Source organism: Fulvia fulva, chromosome 1 (assembly GCF_020509005.1).
Source record: "Fulvia fulva chromosome 1, complete sequence".
NCBI classification, from domain to species: domain Eukaryota; kingdom Fungi; phylum Ascomycota; class Dothideomycetes; order Mycosphaerellales; family Mycosphaerellaceae; genus Fulvia; species Fulvia fulva.
Genome location: NC_063012.1, coordinates 2,764,514 through 2,778,798, shown reverse-complemented (window position 1 = coordinate 2,778,798; position 14,285 = coordinate 2,764,514). Strand labels below are relative to the sequence as shown.

The window sequence follows — 14,285 nt, the reverse complement described above, 5'->3', positions numbered from 1 at the left end:
ATCTATTTACACTGCAATGTCGACGCTACATCCGCCTGGGCACATCTTCTCGCCAAACAGAACGCTCCACAACTGGCACATTACGAGGGGCTCCTTACTTCTTCGCCCGGCCCTTGCCTTTGCCCTTCTTAGGCTTCTCCTCTTCTTCCTCGTCGTCGTCATCATCTTTTGCTTTCTTCTTCTTGCTGCCACCTGCTTTGGCCGCCGTAGCTCTCTTCTTCTTGGGTTGCTTGACGTATCTATCCTTGCTCAGGTCGACATCTTCCTCCTCGTCTTTGACGTCTGCATCGTCGACTGCTTCGTCTTCCGACTCGTCGAAAGCCTCTTCCAGATCGGGCTTCTCCTTGGCGGGCGCCTTCTTGGGTGCAATCACCTGTGAGGCCTTCATGAACGGCAGAGGGTGAGACTGCTGATTGTACCTGTTCTCAGTCAGTAACGGACCTAACGCTTATTGTAACGCATACGTACAATCGAGTGAAGGTGGCCTTCGCTTGTGTCTCGATCTTGATGTTCTCCATGTCAGACTTGCCAACCCCGAGCTCGAGGATGGCGTCCCAATCATCCTTGGTCAAGAAGTAGGAGTCCATAAGCTCGATGATTTCAGGGACTGACTCCTTTCCTTCCTCTTGCAACTTCTTGATGAGCTTGTCGAACAGCAAAGGCATGTACGTCTGTCTGATCTCATGTCGATCAGCGCTTGTCCTCAAGCGCATGTGACCCTGTATTTCCTTGACGAAGCGCATGAGCTTGCCTTGCTTCGAATTGTTGCCCATCCAAGCAGTAAACTCGGTCCGATGACCAGCCATAGAGCCGTACACGAAACTAGCAGGTCGAACGAAGCTGAAGATCGCATGGGCTGGCATGAGTGACCATTGCTGCTGACTGCCGTGAATCATTCGATCCACAAGGTCTCCATCACTAATGGAGTCGGCGGCCTTGCTGACAAGGTCCAGTGCAGCTAGGTTCTTCTTCTTCGGTTCGCTGTTGTACTTGTTTGACCGTTGCGGATTGGTGCCAAGGTAATTCTGTTGCAACATCAGAGGTGCGAAGTCGTGGTCGTTGAAGTACAATTCACTCTTCTGGTTGAGTGTGGAGTTCGCTGAAGGATTGAATAGTCCGCCGCCGAGGATCTTGCCAACCATATCCCATGGCTTGAGAACGATATGCTTCTCCCAGGCTTTGCTCATGTCCTTGCTCTCCTCGAAAGTCATATTCTCGCTGTCCAGCTTGGCAGTACTGACCATGTTCACGACCTGCCGAATGTCGGCACCAGAACCCTCAATCAGCGCGTTGATAACATTCACTGGCATTTTGAGTCCTTCCCGATAGTTGATAGTCATGATCCGGGCACGAATCTGCTCGGTCGTGGGCCGCCGGAAGGGCAGATCATAGGTCACAAAGTCGAATGGCTTCATCTTTGGGAGTTTTCGGTCGTTGCAAATGAGGATCATGGGTATTTGAGTCTTCTTGCACACGGCTGCGAGTGCACCCACGCCACCTCGATCTCCAGCGCTCATGCCGTCAACCTCGTCCATAACCAGGCACAGCTTCTTCTTGGATGCTTCCACGTCGTCAGCACCGTGCGAGAAGTATCCCATCAAAGATGTAGTCGAGAGGACACCCTTGAGACCAGTCTCTACGAGTTTCTTCGAACGAGTATCTGAAGCGTTGGACTCCACGACATCGTAGCCTTCCATCTTCGCCACAAGATGAGCAGCTGTGGTCTTGCCAATGCCAGGGGGTCCATGAATCATGACGGCCCGGTGCACACCACTGCCATCTGGGCCAGGCAATTTGAAGCCTTTGCTTTGATTCTTGGGAAACGCTCTCAGCCAGCGCTGCAACTTTTCTACCTGTGTTTTGTTGCCGCAGATTTGATTGACCGACTGCGGAGCATAACGCACCGTCCACAGGCGCGAGTCGACACTGGAGGCTAATTCCTTGCCTTTGTCCTTCTGGGACTCTGCCTTGGGCTGGGTCTTGGCATGAGAGGATCCAGCTTGCTGAGGCTTGGATTTCGCTGCAGCCATGCGTGCTCGCTCTTGCTTCTCAATCTCTTCCGCCGCTTTTCGGATGTTCTCTTCTTCTTTGGCCTGCTTTTCGGCGTACTTCTGGGCGGCAGCACCACTGCCACCGTTTGCTGGCAGTTGCTGAATGAGAGCGAAGAGGCCGTCTTCGTTGATGACCTTGAGGTTGTTCTTCTTGATCGTTTCCAACTTCTTTGGTCCAGCGTCCTCGCCCAGAACAACATAACTAGTCTTCGACGATGGTGCAGTTGTGATCTTACCGCCGTACTCCTTGACAAGTGTTTGACCCTGTTCCCTACCAAGTCGTTGAAGCTGGCCGGTGAAGACGAAAGTGAGTCCGGCAAGACAGTTGGGATTGCCCTGAGGCAGGTCAGAATCTGATATGGCTCCAGCTGGCACAGCAGAGTTGGCGTGATTGCCGTACTGGAACTTCTTCTTGGCACCATCTCCTTCCTCATCGCCTGCCTTTGGTGGTGGAGGTGGCGGCTCTATCGTAGGAATATTGTCAAAGATGGCGGTCAGTTCCGCACTGTCTTGGGGTGTCTCCTTCTTTACTTTCTTTGCAGCTGGTGCCTTCTTCGGTGTTGCTCGCTTCTTGGCTGGCTTTGCCTGTTCCACCTCGAGGTCATCCTCGTCATCTTCGTCTAGGGCCGTTGACTTTCGCTTGTTGCTGGCTTTCGCAGGAGTCTTCTTTGCCGGCTTGTCCTCCACGATCTCCTCATCGTCATCTGGCACCACAAAGTCATCGTCCGGATTTGTGTCCTTCATGTCCACGTCCTCATCAGGATCATAGTCGTCTTGTTCGTGATCCTTGAGCTTCTTTTGCTTGCCCACCTCCCTCTTCTTGGGCACGATGGGCTTGTCATCCTCGTCGTCCGTTCCTTCCTCGTAATCGTCACCCAATCGTTGTCCAGTAGCGGCGTTACTCTTGAACACATCGTCGGCGTTGTCCTCGAGATCGTCGTCGGGGAAGTCGTCCGCGTCCAGATCGGCATAGCTCTTCTTCGTCTTCGCTGATCGTGCTGAACCTCGTCCATTTGGTGTGGCCTTTGAGCCATTGGTCTTGGCCGACTTGGTAGACTTCTTCGGCGTGGCATCGGTGGTTGCCTCTTTAGCACGAGCCGGTCTCACTGCTTCAGTCCGCTTAGGCTTGCCTTTGCCAAAGTAGTCACCTGCTGTTGTTTCCTCGAGTGCTGCCTCAGGTTCGTCCTGCTTCTTCGCAGCAGACTTCTTTGGAGCAGCCTTCTTGGGCACAGGCTCGTCATCTTCATCGTCGCTAACAATCTTCTTCGCTCTGCCTCGCTTCTTGCTGGGCTGCTCCTTGATCTTCTTCTCTGCAGGCGTGCCTGCGGGCTTGCCACCAAAGAATGAGCGAATGTCAGAAGGCATGATGAGCAAAAGGGGGCCGAGGGCAGTGTGTAGACTACATGAGCGAGGTGTAAGGAGGGGCTTGGTGAAGTGCAGTTAATGGTCGGAGCCTTGATATGTCAAGCTCAAGAAGTCGCAGTGGACGCGAGCGCGTCTGCCTCGCGCCTGTCAATGATGCTCGTCAGTCGGCTGCGTGGCCCGCACATCCCGGTGCCGACCTGGCCGAACTTCACTTTCGCGACAAGAGGCATTCACCGAGCGTGCGTGCAGCCTCATCATCCCCACTCAGACACTCCTTCTGGTCGGTCGTAGGCTGTGAACTGGAGCTGCTGCATCGATCACTGTGGTCGCAACAATGGCACTGCCCATAAAGGCCGCGGTGCCGACCTCCTTGCTCTCCTCCTTCACTACGAGAGCATGCTGTATGTGTCGCATCCATGTCTTGATCGGCACAGTATATTGACTCGATCAGGCCTACAAAGCGCTCTCAAGACACTCTGCTCGCAAGCACAATCACAGTCGCGAACATTCTCCTCCTCGAGGCCCACCTTCAACTGGCTCATGCCCAAAGCTGGAGAGTCTAGCAAATCACGAAAGGGACGGTGTAAGGTGCCCACAGGTGGCAGTGTGAAAGGGACAACACTGGTGTGGGGAGAATATGGCATCAGACTAAAAGACCACGATCGTCGTATCAGCGCGGCACAGTTGAAGATTGCAGACGAGACTATCAAGAAGAGATTGCGAGGCATGAAATACCGACTGTACCATCGGGTATCAGCGACTATTGGCGTGTACACGAGTGGTAATGACCAGCGTATGGGAAAGGGAAAGGGATCGTTCGATCACTGGGCAGCGAGAGTGCCGGTTAGCAGGATTCTGTTCGAGCTGAAGGGAGAAGTGCACGAGCAGGTGGTGAGGGATGCAATGCGGTTGGCAGGGAACAAATTGCCTGGCTTGTATGAGTTCGTGAAGAAGGGCGACCCACCTGTGATGGGTGTTACGAAGCTTGGAAACGGCGTGACAGAGGAGAGCTTGAGGAGGCCAAGAATGCCACAGCCAAATCTGCAGACTACTGCTGAGCGACTGCCAGCGTCGACTGCAGTGTAAAGTATGTACTATGTTGGGGAAAGCACTGAATATGTCAGCTCATTGCCCGCTGGAGGATATCATGGTCCGAGACCCATCAGACAGCTCACCGACCAGATCTGGTGCATGGGTATCGAATTTGGTGGCCACGCGCGTTGAGGAAGCTCTTGTTTTGAACAGCCCGCCTTTACCAACGCCGCCACCTTCACCACCATCACAAGCATCACAAGCTTCTTCACGCAGCTCGTGCACACCACGTGGCGGCTGCATAAAACAACAATACATAACTTCCGCCGCTCACAGACAATAGCGACAATAGCAAACAAGCAAGCAACATGCGCTTCTTCGACATAGACCAGCCTTTCGCTAGTCGTGCAGCGCCTACACGACTCACCGACCTCGACCGCGCGCTCGCAGACGACGTCGAGGAGGAGGTGGTCTCTCGCACCTCTTCTCTCACTACTGTGAAGCAATATGCTGCGCCAGCAGTGCAACCAGTCGCTAGCGCTATCGAGACCGCCTCAATCTCGATGGCTTCTACAATTGAGCGATACGACCACCTCTCATCTGGTGACTCTAGCAGCATCAGTAGCGAGACCCTGATCACGGACTATGGCCTTCACCGCGCACTGAACAGCCTCACGATCTCCCAGTCACACATCCACGCAGCCTCGAAGAAAGCTCGCAAGAATCTCCGCTATCTGGAAGACATGCGCGTGACTCACGACAAGGTCCGGAGTGAGCTAGACTTGGCCATTGAGGCGTACCACGAAGCCTTCAATCTTCGTGATGGAAATGACGACCCAAAGCTCGAGGGTATTCTGAACTGCCAATTCCTCACCGCCAATAATAGACTCTCTCGCGCAAGCCGCGAGTATGGCGCCTACGTCGACGACCTCAATGAGCTGCGCCACCTCCCCAAGCTCAGCAGGGCAGCTTTGCAATCCGTCTACACCGACCGTAAAATCGCTTCCAAGCTCGACCGCCAAGACGAGCAAGACATCTCGCTGCGTACCAAGCTCCGCCAACACCAAGAGCAGTTCAAAGACCTCGAGCGTGAGCGCCATGACGTTATCATCGACACGAACCCAGTGCAAGGTCTTTCACAGTACGTGAAGAGCCTCGAGACCGAGCGAGACCGCCTCAGAGTCCAGCGAGCCAGCCTCACAGCGGAGCGTAACGCCCTAGCAACAGAGCGGATCGACCTCACAGCCGAGCGCGACAGCCTCGCAAGAGACGTCTCCTTCAGCTCCGGATGGGCTGTAGACCTCGACAAAGCCCTCAAAGCCACCAACGACAGAATGCAGTCTCAAACCCATGAGATCTCCTCCTACAAAACCCAGCTCAGCTTCGCCAAAGCCGAGAATACACGATACAAAGATGAGAACAAAGCTCTCCGACGTCAAGTCCAAGACTTGAATTGGGATCTGGCCAGCGCTCAAGACGAGATGGATAAGATGAAAGGGGTCAACACGGCCCTGAAGCGGAACGTCGAGCACTTGAGAAGTGAGTTTGACGAGGTGCATGGTCAGGCTAGGACTTTGGAGAGGAGGTACTCGGATGTTACTTCGAGTGGCAGGCGCTCTTCCGTTATGGAGCCTGTGCCATCGTTCTATGGTGGTGGCGCTGGGGCTTCGATTGAGGAGATGTTGGAGGAGGGCCAGGGTAGGGAGATGCAGGCGAGTGAGAAGGCGATGTCTTTGTAGTGGGGGGAAGGAGACGATTCTATCGCCGGCGAGAGTACAGGGGAGACACCTTCTGTGTCGACTGAGGTGAAGACTCGTTGCACGCTGCTGGAGGTAGGCTACATTGTCTACGTGGCTAGAGCATGAGCGCGTTCTCTATATACCTCGTGGCTTGTGCTAACTGCCGTTTACTGCCTCACTGCCGAGTCAAACTCCTGAACTCCTGACCTCATTCTGCCACCCCTGTGCCCAGACGGCGTCCACAAGCGCTCAGCCGTGGGGCTGTATGAGTATTGAAATGAACCCAGTCTCTCTCATCAGGCGCGATCGCCACTGCATTTGGATATCCTTTATCAGGATGCAAAGAAACTTCAGGGGTTTCGTGTGTGCTTCATGGCTTGCTTCCATAGCAGCCATCCATCCACGTGCCGTTTACTCTGGAGCTATATCATTGAGCGCGAGAAGGAGCGAAATGCTGAGAGTGTCTGGCCACTCTCACTGTGCGTAGCTCTCTAGCTGCGAAGTGCTGTGTGCGCGTACAGTAGTGTTTCAAGCTGCTGTATTCACATCCGAGATGGCGCTGGAATTCTCGGGCGCGTGTGAGAAGGTGGCGACCATACATGTCGCGCGGCGTCATCTGCGCCCAGCTCATGCGTTTAGCATGCAATGGCTAGCCCATAGCCGATCTGACTTGACGGGTTTTGTTTTCAAACTTGCACAAATGTAGCATCAAACCAAAAGAACGCTGAGAGATGTTAGTATGCGAATGAAATTGTCACACTGCAGCTCAAACTTACGCATTCACGCATCCTGTCTCATGTTAGCGTGTATTCAGCACAATTGGGGAATTTGGGGTAACCAGCACGCCACCACGAGACACATCTTAAACGTGTCTCATGCTGCGATCAGTATGCTCTAGACTGACTTACCATCGTTCTCGCAATTGTTGGTAATCTGTGCCCATCGTCCCCAGACAACCTTGCCACCTGCTGTAACAAGACCCAATTCGCTGACGTTGACTTCGATAATCGTTCCCTTAGTCAAGACACCCAATTGTGTGTACATGGGGTTCTGTGGGTTCTTCTTGACACTGATGATCGGCAGTTGCACAGTTACGCCCAGCTCCGGATGTGTGACGTTGGCCTTCTTGTATCGCAGACCCATAGGACGAATAAAACGCTCGTACTTGACCGGTCTTCTGGTGAAATCGGGACCGACGAAGGTAGGCTTTGTGATCATGCGCTTCCAGCTCTTCTTGGCAGTCTTCTTGCCCGTCTTGACCACCTTGAACATCTCCTCCTCGCTGATGCCTCGGACCTTGGGAAGAGGCACACTGAATTTGGCAGCCTTCTCAGCTCGCTTGTTCTTGATTGCCGAACTGAGTGCTTTCGCGTTTGTGGTGTTGCTTCGGTCAAGCAGGTAGCTGGGAAGTGGCGTGCTCGAGGGTTGTGCTGGCTCGGACGACTTGACGTTCTTCTCCTCCTGCTGTTTGATGGCCTTCTTCATCTGGATCTTCTCCTTGTGGCGCTTCTGCTGGTGCAGCTTAGCCCGCAGGCCAGTATAGTTCTGCGCCTTCTTCGATTCATGGTGTGCCTCTCGTGCAGTCCGCTTGCGAGTGCGTTCCTCATGGTCAAGACGGCGGCCATGCAGCGCGGTGAAGCGCTTCATATACTCGTTCTGAGGCATCGCGGCGGTGTTGTCGTGCGTGCTGTGATGTCGAGTAGTGTCGGTGTCTGCGAAGAAGTTCTCGATGGAGGGAAGGCGAGAGGCGATCCGAAGCGGCAACTTTGCCGCCCGCAGCATCTCCTTCTCGCCTGTGGGAGTGTCTGCAGATGGGTGCATGTGCATGTTTGGCACATTGAAGGCGTCGCAACACACAATGGCAACGATGCTAGCCACCCCTTTGAAACGTGCTGCTTTGGAGACTCCCTCGCGATTGCCTCCGACATTCCTCATACCATGGATAGCCAGCCTCAGCTTGAGCACGACAGCGACGGCGACAGCGACATCACCCGAGACGACTCCTCACATCAAGCGCGTCACGAGCAGTAGACATACACCGCAGAAGGCACCACCACAGAAGAAGCCATTGGGGCGGAGGGGTCTGTCGCTGGCATCGCAAGACGCAGATAATGCCTCTCCAACACCACTGCCACCTCCATCGTCGCAGACACCCGGCCCAGCTCCAGCATCCTCACCGTTGCACCTCTCTCCTCAGTTGCGAGAACTACTTCCAGTCCTGAGAGCGCAGGGTCCACATTATGTCACTGTCCACATACATGGCAATCCCTACCTGGTGACCGAGGGCGACACACTACGCCTACCCTTCCTGATGCACGATGTTGAGCCCGGCGACGTCCTGCGTCTGAACAGAGCCATCAACTTGGGAAGCAGAGAGTTCACCCTCAAAGCTCCCGCAGCAGCACCGAAGCTGAAGAGTCCCACCACTACGACTGTCGAGGTGCTGGACCCGACAACAGGCTCCCTCGCCAGCCATTCGCGAGTTATGCCCACCGGCCCATTGGCAGCGACACCCACGGCGATCCACGCGCCACACTTTGTCCCACACATCGCCAAGGGCAAGTTCTCATACATTGACGACAGGCTTTTTGTCTGCAGGGCAGTGGTCATGGGCGTGGAAAGCGAACCTCTGCGGATCAAGGAAAAGACGAAGCGAAGGAACAGGCATGTGAGGAAAGTGAAGAGCAAGCATCGATATACCATCTTGAAGATCAAGGAGCTGCGGATAAAGAGTCTCGAGGAGCTTCAGAGTGAGAAGGACAAGGCGGCGTCCACATCGACGGAAGCTCTGCAGTCACAATTGACACAAATGTTCACGAAATAGGAGAGGCTTCTAGTCCGCATGCCATCAGACGATAGGCTTCGTGAGCTGGAACCGTGTGCTCCAACATGGTGACAACACCTGTTGACGGCCATCTACAGCTTGCCCAATACCTGCGCACGGCAATTTTGCAATGACATACCACTGAAGCCATGGGCCATGACACAAAGCATCGAGATCATCATAGAGAATAGCAGGAACTCCATAGGAGCCCACGAGGACGGGACGATCCGCAGATGTGGCAGCTACGGTCTCTACAAGCAGCAATGCTCACTGGATCCTTAACGACAACGTCCGGCTCCGTGGTGGAACACAAGCTGCCATACATAGCGTGGCAACCAGCTGGCGCTTGGTATATCAGCATTGCGGGCATGTACATTAACCAGACCAGTACTATACTGTACAAGACACATTCCATGACGATCAAGCAAGCACACTTGGTTTAAAAATATGGTTTGAAGAATCATTTCATAATGCACAAGTGAACAGCTCCTTATCCTATCTAACATGTACAAATAACCTCATCGCAATCGCTAGAATGCAGCAAGCAGTAGCAGGCAGAGAATTACCACTATACATCCTCATCGCTATCCTCCCCAAGCAATTCGCCTTCGTCGGGATCAACCACGGCGTAATCACCCCTGCCTCGCTGGAAACTACTCCTGCTCGTGTAAGGCCTTGTGTAACCACCGCTACTTCTCCCGAGCATTGACGATACCGTCCTCCATATACTGCCCACTAAAAGTGGTATAGCAGCTAGTACGGCGACGATGCCAGAAACTGCCATGACGGGGTACTTGACCCATGGCGCATCGCCATCGAAAGCGTCTCCAAAGCCGCCTCCCATGTTGTCGCCGAGCCTGATGCGGCCGAATTTGCCGTCCCAGTTCTTCCAGACCCAGTAGCCTATGCCTGCGGCTGCGGCAATGGGTATGACGATCGCGAAGAACAATCCAGCGCCGCTGATGGCGTGTTTCTTCTTGTAGTCATCTTCTTTACCCGGGCATGGAATAGGTTTACCAGGTTGATCTAGGGTCAATCCGCCTTCACATGTCGACAGCGGGATGCGACGATATCCCTGGGTCTCATAGTACTCGAGGAGGTCAGGATTCTTCTTGCAAACAGCCGCTGAGTCTGGCCTCTCCACGCCCTTTACCGGTTCACACGACCCGTGTGATTGACGCTCGTAATTGTAATCGCACTCGAAGTCCTCACGCGTGCAAGTGCAGTTCTTCGAGATACTATGCAAGTGGTCGCGCTTCTCGCCGTTGTAGCATTCGGACTTGGTCTTCTTGCGATGGTACTGGGCAATGTGACCAAAGAGGCAGCCATCGTCCTCGTAGGGATGTTTGGGCTCCCAAAGGTCATAGTCGTTATCCTTAGGCTTGTTCTCGTCGAGCTTGCATTGCACGCTCCTTTCTTTCAGGCCACTGAAATCAATGTTGATTGTGGCAATGCTTGAACCAATCTTGCCCCAGAGCAAGAAGTTGCGGCTGGTGTCGCTCGGAACAGTAGTGATGTCTTCAACAATCATCTCTTCGCCGAATTTGTGCTCTTTCCAATTTTCTCCCTCATCCAGAGTGTACCGTACGAAGTCTGTGGGTTCATCTTCTTTGACGAGGACGATTATAGAGCCTTGGTCGCCGTACTCCCACATCCAGTTACCCGGTGCGGCGAAGTGCCAGGACAGTCCACCATCTCGTGTAATGAATGTGTCAGCATCCTTCTTGTAGCCAAGGAACTCGCCAACATTGCCGGTGCCAATCATGAGACCAACGGCGCTGGCTGAGCTGTACGTGTCCCTGGGATCTTTGCGTTCTGTATAGCCATGGAGATGCAGTCTGCATTCTTGATTGTTCTGCTGGCAGGGGTAGAAGTCCTTCTTGTTCTTCTCATCCTTCGGAATTGTTGGGAACGACAGTTGCTCCCAGCGGCTACCGTCGTTGTGAGTGATCCAGGTCTGAAGCTTTTTTGAGCTTCCTCCGTCCACTTCTTTGACATTCGCCACCCGGTTGATGACAGCCACGCCCTCAAGACCTTGCATCTTCTCGAAGTCTACATAGCCAGCATCATTTCTGTTGACCTCAGCCACGGAAAGAACATATGAAGTGCCGTTGCTGTTGCTCTTGATGATGCTGCCGTATTCTTGATCCTTGATGTTGTTCACGGTGACATGCAAGAAGATCGCATGCGTACTTGAGTCGAGCACCGTATAGGCTTGCTGGTGAGGTACGTGGAAGTTGCGCGGGAATTTGGCATCAGCGAAGCTGACACCATCAATGCTGGTGTCAACCTTTAGGGTTTCCTGCTCTGTATCGCGCACAGCAACCACGATGTATTCCGCCATCGTAGCGAAGCTGATGACGTCCCGTTTGACCTCCTTCTGGTGTTTGAAGAAGTCGTCGCTACTCAAGAGCAATAACGAGGAGTCTTGATTCTCATTCTCGTATTGTTCACAGAAGACCAAGTTGTCTGATCCCTCGCGGTCGTCCCTGTAGACGAATTGACATTTTCGGACAGCGCGCAGCAGCGTTTCCCAACCTTCACCTCCGTGCTCGGAAACGTGGGCGACCGTCAAACAGTCCGTCGACTTGTCTTTGCAATCTCGGGAGCCCGTCCATATCAACCAATCCTTGTTGGTCGGATGAAATGACAACACTTGAATGGCATCTCGATTTGGCTCCTCGGGTGCCTCGAACTTGTGGAACTTTTGTGCTCGATCGGTGGAATAGTGTACCGTTTTTGAAGGCGTGATCATGTACACGTAGTCGTTGATGTACTGGTGAGGGTAGATGGCCAGGATCTCTTCATCTTTGAGAACCTGCTCCCACTTCTTGCCGTGATCGTGTGACTTCCATACCTCTCGTCGCTCAGTCCGCATGACGATAGACTCATCGTCACCGGATGAGGATCGCTCTCGCTCGAGGTAGTAGTACTCAACAAATCTGTCGCCCTCGAACTTGGTGACTTCGGTCGAGATGTCGCCATTGACCGGTGGGGTCTTCGTGTCTGTACATTCTCGATCCACTTCTTCGGCTAGATTGATGGAACCTTTGGCATCCATATCACAATCATCTCCTGGTATCAACCTATAGCCCGAGGTGCCCTTGAACTTGGTCTTTCCGCCATCACAAGCACCATCAGGGGGCACGATAGCACCAACCTGAACGCACTTATCGCCTTCCTTCTTGAAGTTGTAGTCGCATTCGAAGTCTGCCTTGGTACATTTGCAATGCTTTCTCTCTTCTTCCGGGTCCTCAAAATGGTCAGTAACAACGACACAATCGGCGTCCGCCTTTCTACGCATAAAATGCTGAGTATGACCCATGATGCAGGTCGGCTCCCCGTCGTCATCCACACGAGCCGACCACTTTTCCATGTCCTTGTCCTTGCACTTTCGGTCTGACAGATCCTTGAAGTTCATGGCGATGGTCAAATGTTCTGTTCCTGAGCCACCGCCCCGGGTCGCCACCAACAGGAATTTGGTCGACGTAGAGTCAGGCGTAGTTGTCAGAAGCATTGGCTTGACCTTGTCTTTCAGAGTCACCTTCTCCCAATTCTTGCCATGGTCGATTGACCATTTGACGACATCAGTCTCGCCGTCTCTCACAGCTACCAACACCGAGCCTTGAGCACCGAACTCGTAGATGTGTGGCTTCTCAATCGCGCGCCTCCAATTGAGACCAGCATCATCAGATACGTATAGGTCGCCTTCTTCGTACTCTTTGAGTACTTTCCCGGTGTTTCCAACGCCCATCACAATCCCAGGCGCTGGACTGCTGAAGATTCGGCCGACGTTGTGCGGGCTAGTGACCGAGTGCAGATGGAGGGTGTCCTTGTCAGCTTTCATGTCTTCCCAAGTCCTGCCATCGTCGAACGAGATCTTGGAGACAATCTTCTTATCGGCCAGCCATTTGCGCCCGACTTCTTCCCAGTTGTCGACAACGTTGGCCAAGACAATACCCTGGATGTTAGATACCTTTTCAAAGTCCACGTAGCCTTTGCTGTTGCGATTGGTATGCTCCAGGTTCTTCGTAAAGAACGTACCATTGCTGTTGGACGTCAAGAGTACTCCCACCGGGGACATCTGGGTCGTCGTCATCACGTCCACTTGCATACTGTAGTTGGTGCTTTCCAGCAGGGTATATGCGCCCTCCTCGAGCTTGTGCTCACCAAACTCAGCCCGATGCCAGGTCTTGGTGTCGTCTGTCACATACATTGCCATCTCAGAAGTCCTGTCACTCTTTGCCGCGAAGACGATGTACTTCTTCACAGCAGCAATGTTGGTGATATCCTCGACAGTTCTTCCATCGCTCATCGTAGGCTCCGTGTGGTCGTCATCCTTGAAGAAAGTATCCGAATACACGACCTTGTTCTTGGACGAGAACCATGAGCCTTGTGTGATGCAAAGTATGCGGTCTTGATCCAGCGTCTCATCTCCAGTCGTGAAGATGTCAGTACTCTTTGCCCATATGCATGTCTCCAGATCCAGATGCTCTCCAAGTTTCTCTGGCTCGGTTTTGAATCCGTCCTTGGTGTAGTATAGCTTCGAAGTGCACATCAAGCCCGTACATGATTCCGCATTATATATCATGCGTTTGGGATCCGTCGCATGGAACGAGATGCCTGGACGAGTATGGGCTGGGCTCTCCTCGGACTTGAAGGACGTCCATGTTTCTCCCCGATCATGAGTGATCCAGTGCTCCTTGTCATGGCCCAAGATGACCGCCGTCTTCTTATCAAGCGGATGCTTCACCACTTCCATCACACCGTCAATCTCATCATCGCCACTCTTGCAGAGCTCCCACTTGGAGCCGCCGTCCGTGGAGCGGTAGGTTTTGGTGAGTTCGGCATCGGTGAGCAAGACTGTGTCGCTGTCCTCGAAGAAGAGGATGTTACGCGGCTGGTGTTCGAATTTCGTCTCTTCAATCGTCGGCTCATCTTTCTTGCCCGCAGCTCCCAGCGCCAGCAGATTGACGGCCACTGCCAGCAGGAGGCGGACCTGTCGCATCGTGAGCGCTATCGCTGGCGGTTGGTGTTGTCGGTGAGTGATGCAAACATCGGAAATGTGGTGGGGTGAGGGAGATGGCAGCGATCAGGTGTTGGCGCCTACAGCAGCAATACGCGTATCATCTGCAATACGTTTCTGCCGAGCTGTTCGTGAACCTACATGTCAGATACCTCCTAGCGCAGTAGCTTCGAGCTGACAGACCACACACGTGACAGCAGTCACAAGATACATGTACAACTCAACACAGAACGCCGTTTCATCCGTCA

The 14,285-nt window shown here is 53.4% G+C and overlaps 6 protein-coding genes across 6 annotated transcripts; 3 read left to right on the top strand and 3 right to left on the bottom strand.

Annotated features, from left to right (window-relative positions):
* Positions 1 to 94: 94 nt before the first annotated feature.
* Positions 95 to 3,416, bottom strand: CLAFUR5_00600 (Replication factor C subunit 1; the record flags this gene model as incomplete). Its single annotated transcript, XM_047899748.1, has 2 exons — positions 95 to 419; positions 469 to 3,416. The coding sequence occupies 2 exons, from the start codon at positions 3,414 to 3,416 to the stop codon at positions 95 to 97; spliced, it is 3,273 nt and encodes a 1,090-aa protein (XP_047756426.1).
* Positions 3,417 to 3,750: 334 nt separating this feature from the next.
* On the top strand, positions 3,751 to 4,502 carry CLAFUR5_00599 (54S ribosomal protein L16, mitochondrial; the record flags this gene model as incomplete). Its single annotated transcript, XM_047899747.1, has 2 exons — positions 3,751 to 3,817; positions 3,868 to 4,502. 2 exons carry the CDS (start codon positions 3,751 to 3,753, stop codon positions 4,500 to 4,502), a joined length of 702 nt encoding a protein of 233 aa, XP_047755529.1.
* A 314-nt stretch (positions 4,503 to 4,816) lies between these two features.
* Positions 4,817 to 6,187, top strand: CLAFUR5_00598 (uncharacterized protein; the record flags this gene model as incomplete). Its single annotated transcript, XM_047899746.1, has 1 exon — positions 4,817 to 6,187. One exon carries the CDS (start codon positions 4,817 to 4,819, stop codon positions 6,185 to 6,187), a length of 1,371 nt encoding a protein of 456 aa, XP_047755528.1.
* Positions 6,188 to 7,081: 894 nt separating this feature from the next.
* Positions 7,082 to 7,852, bottom strand: CLAFUR5_00597 (Ribosome biogenesis protein NSA2; the record flags this gene model as incomplete). The annotated part of the gene is made up of 1 exon (XM_047899745.1): positions 7,082 to 7,852. The coding sequence occupies one exon, from the start codon at positions 7,850 to 7,852 to the stop codon at positions 7,082 to 7,084; it is 771 nt and encodes a 256-aa protein (XP_047755536.1).
* A 193-nt stretch (positions 7,853 to 8,045) lies between these two features.
* On the top strand, positions 8,046 to 9,011 carry CLAFUR5_00596 (uncharacterized protein; the record flags this gene model as incomplete). The annotated part of the gene is made up of 1 exon (XM_047899744.1): positions 8,046 to 9,011. The coding sequence occupies one exon, from the start codon at positions 8,046 to 8,048 to the stop codon at positions 9,009 to 9,011; it is 966 nt and encodes a 321-aa protein (XP_047755535.1).
* A 568-nt stretch (positions 9,012 to 9,579) lies between these two features.
* Positions 9,580 to 14,019, bottom strand: CLAFUR5_00595 (Vacuolar protein sorting/targeting protein 10; the record flags this gene model as incomplete). The annotated part of the gene is made up of 1 exon (XM_047899743.1): positions 9,580 to 14,019. The coding sequence occupies one exon, from the start codon at positions 14,017 to 14,019 to the stop codon at positions 9,580 to 9,582; it is 4,440 nt and encodes a 1,479-aa protein (XP_047755534.1).
* Positions 14,020 to 14,285: the final 266 nt, after the last annotated feature.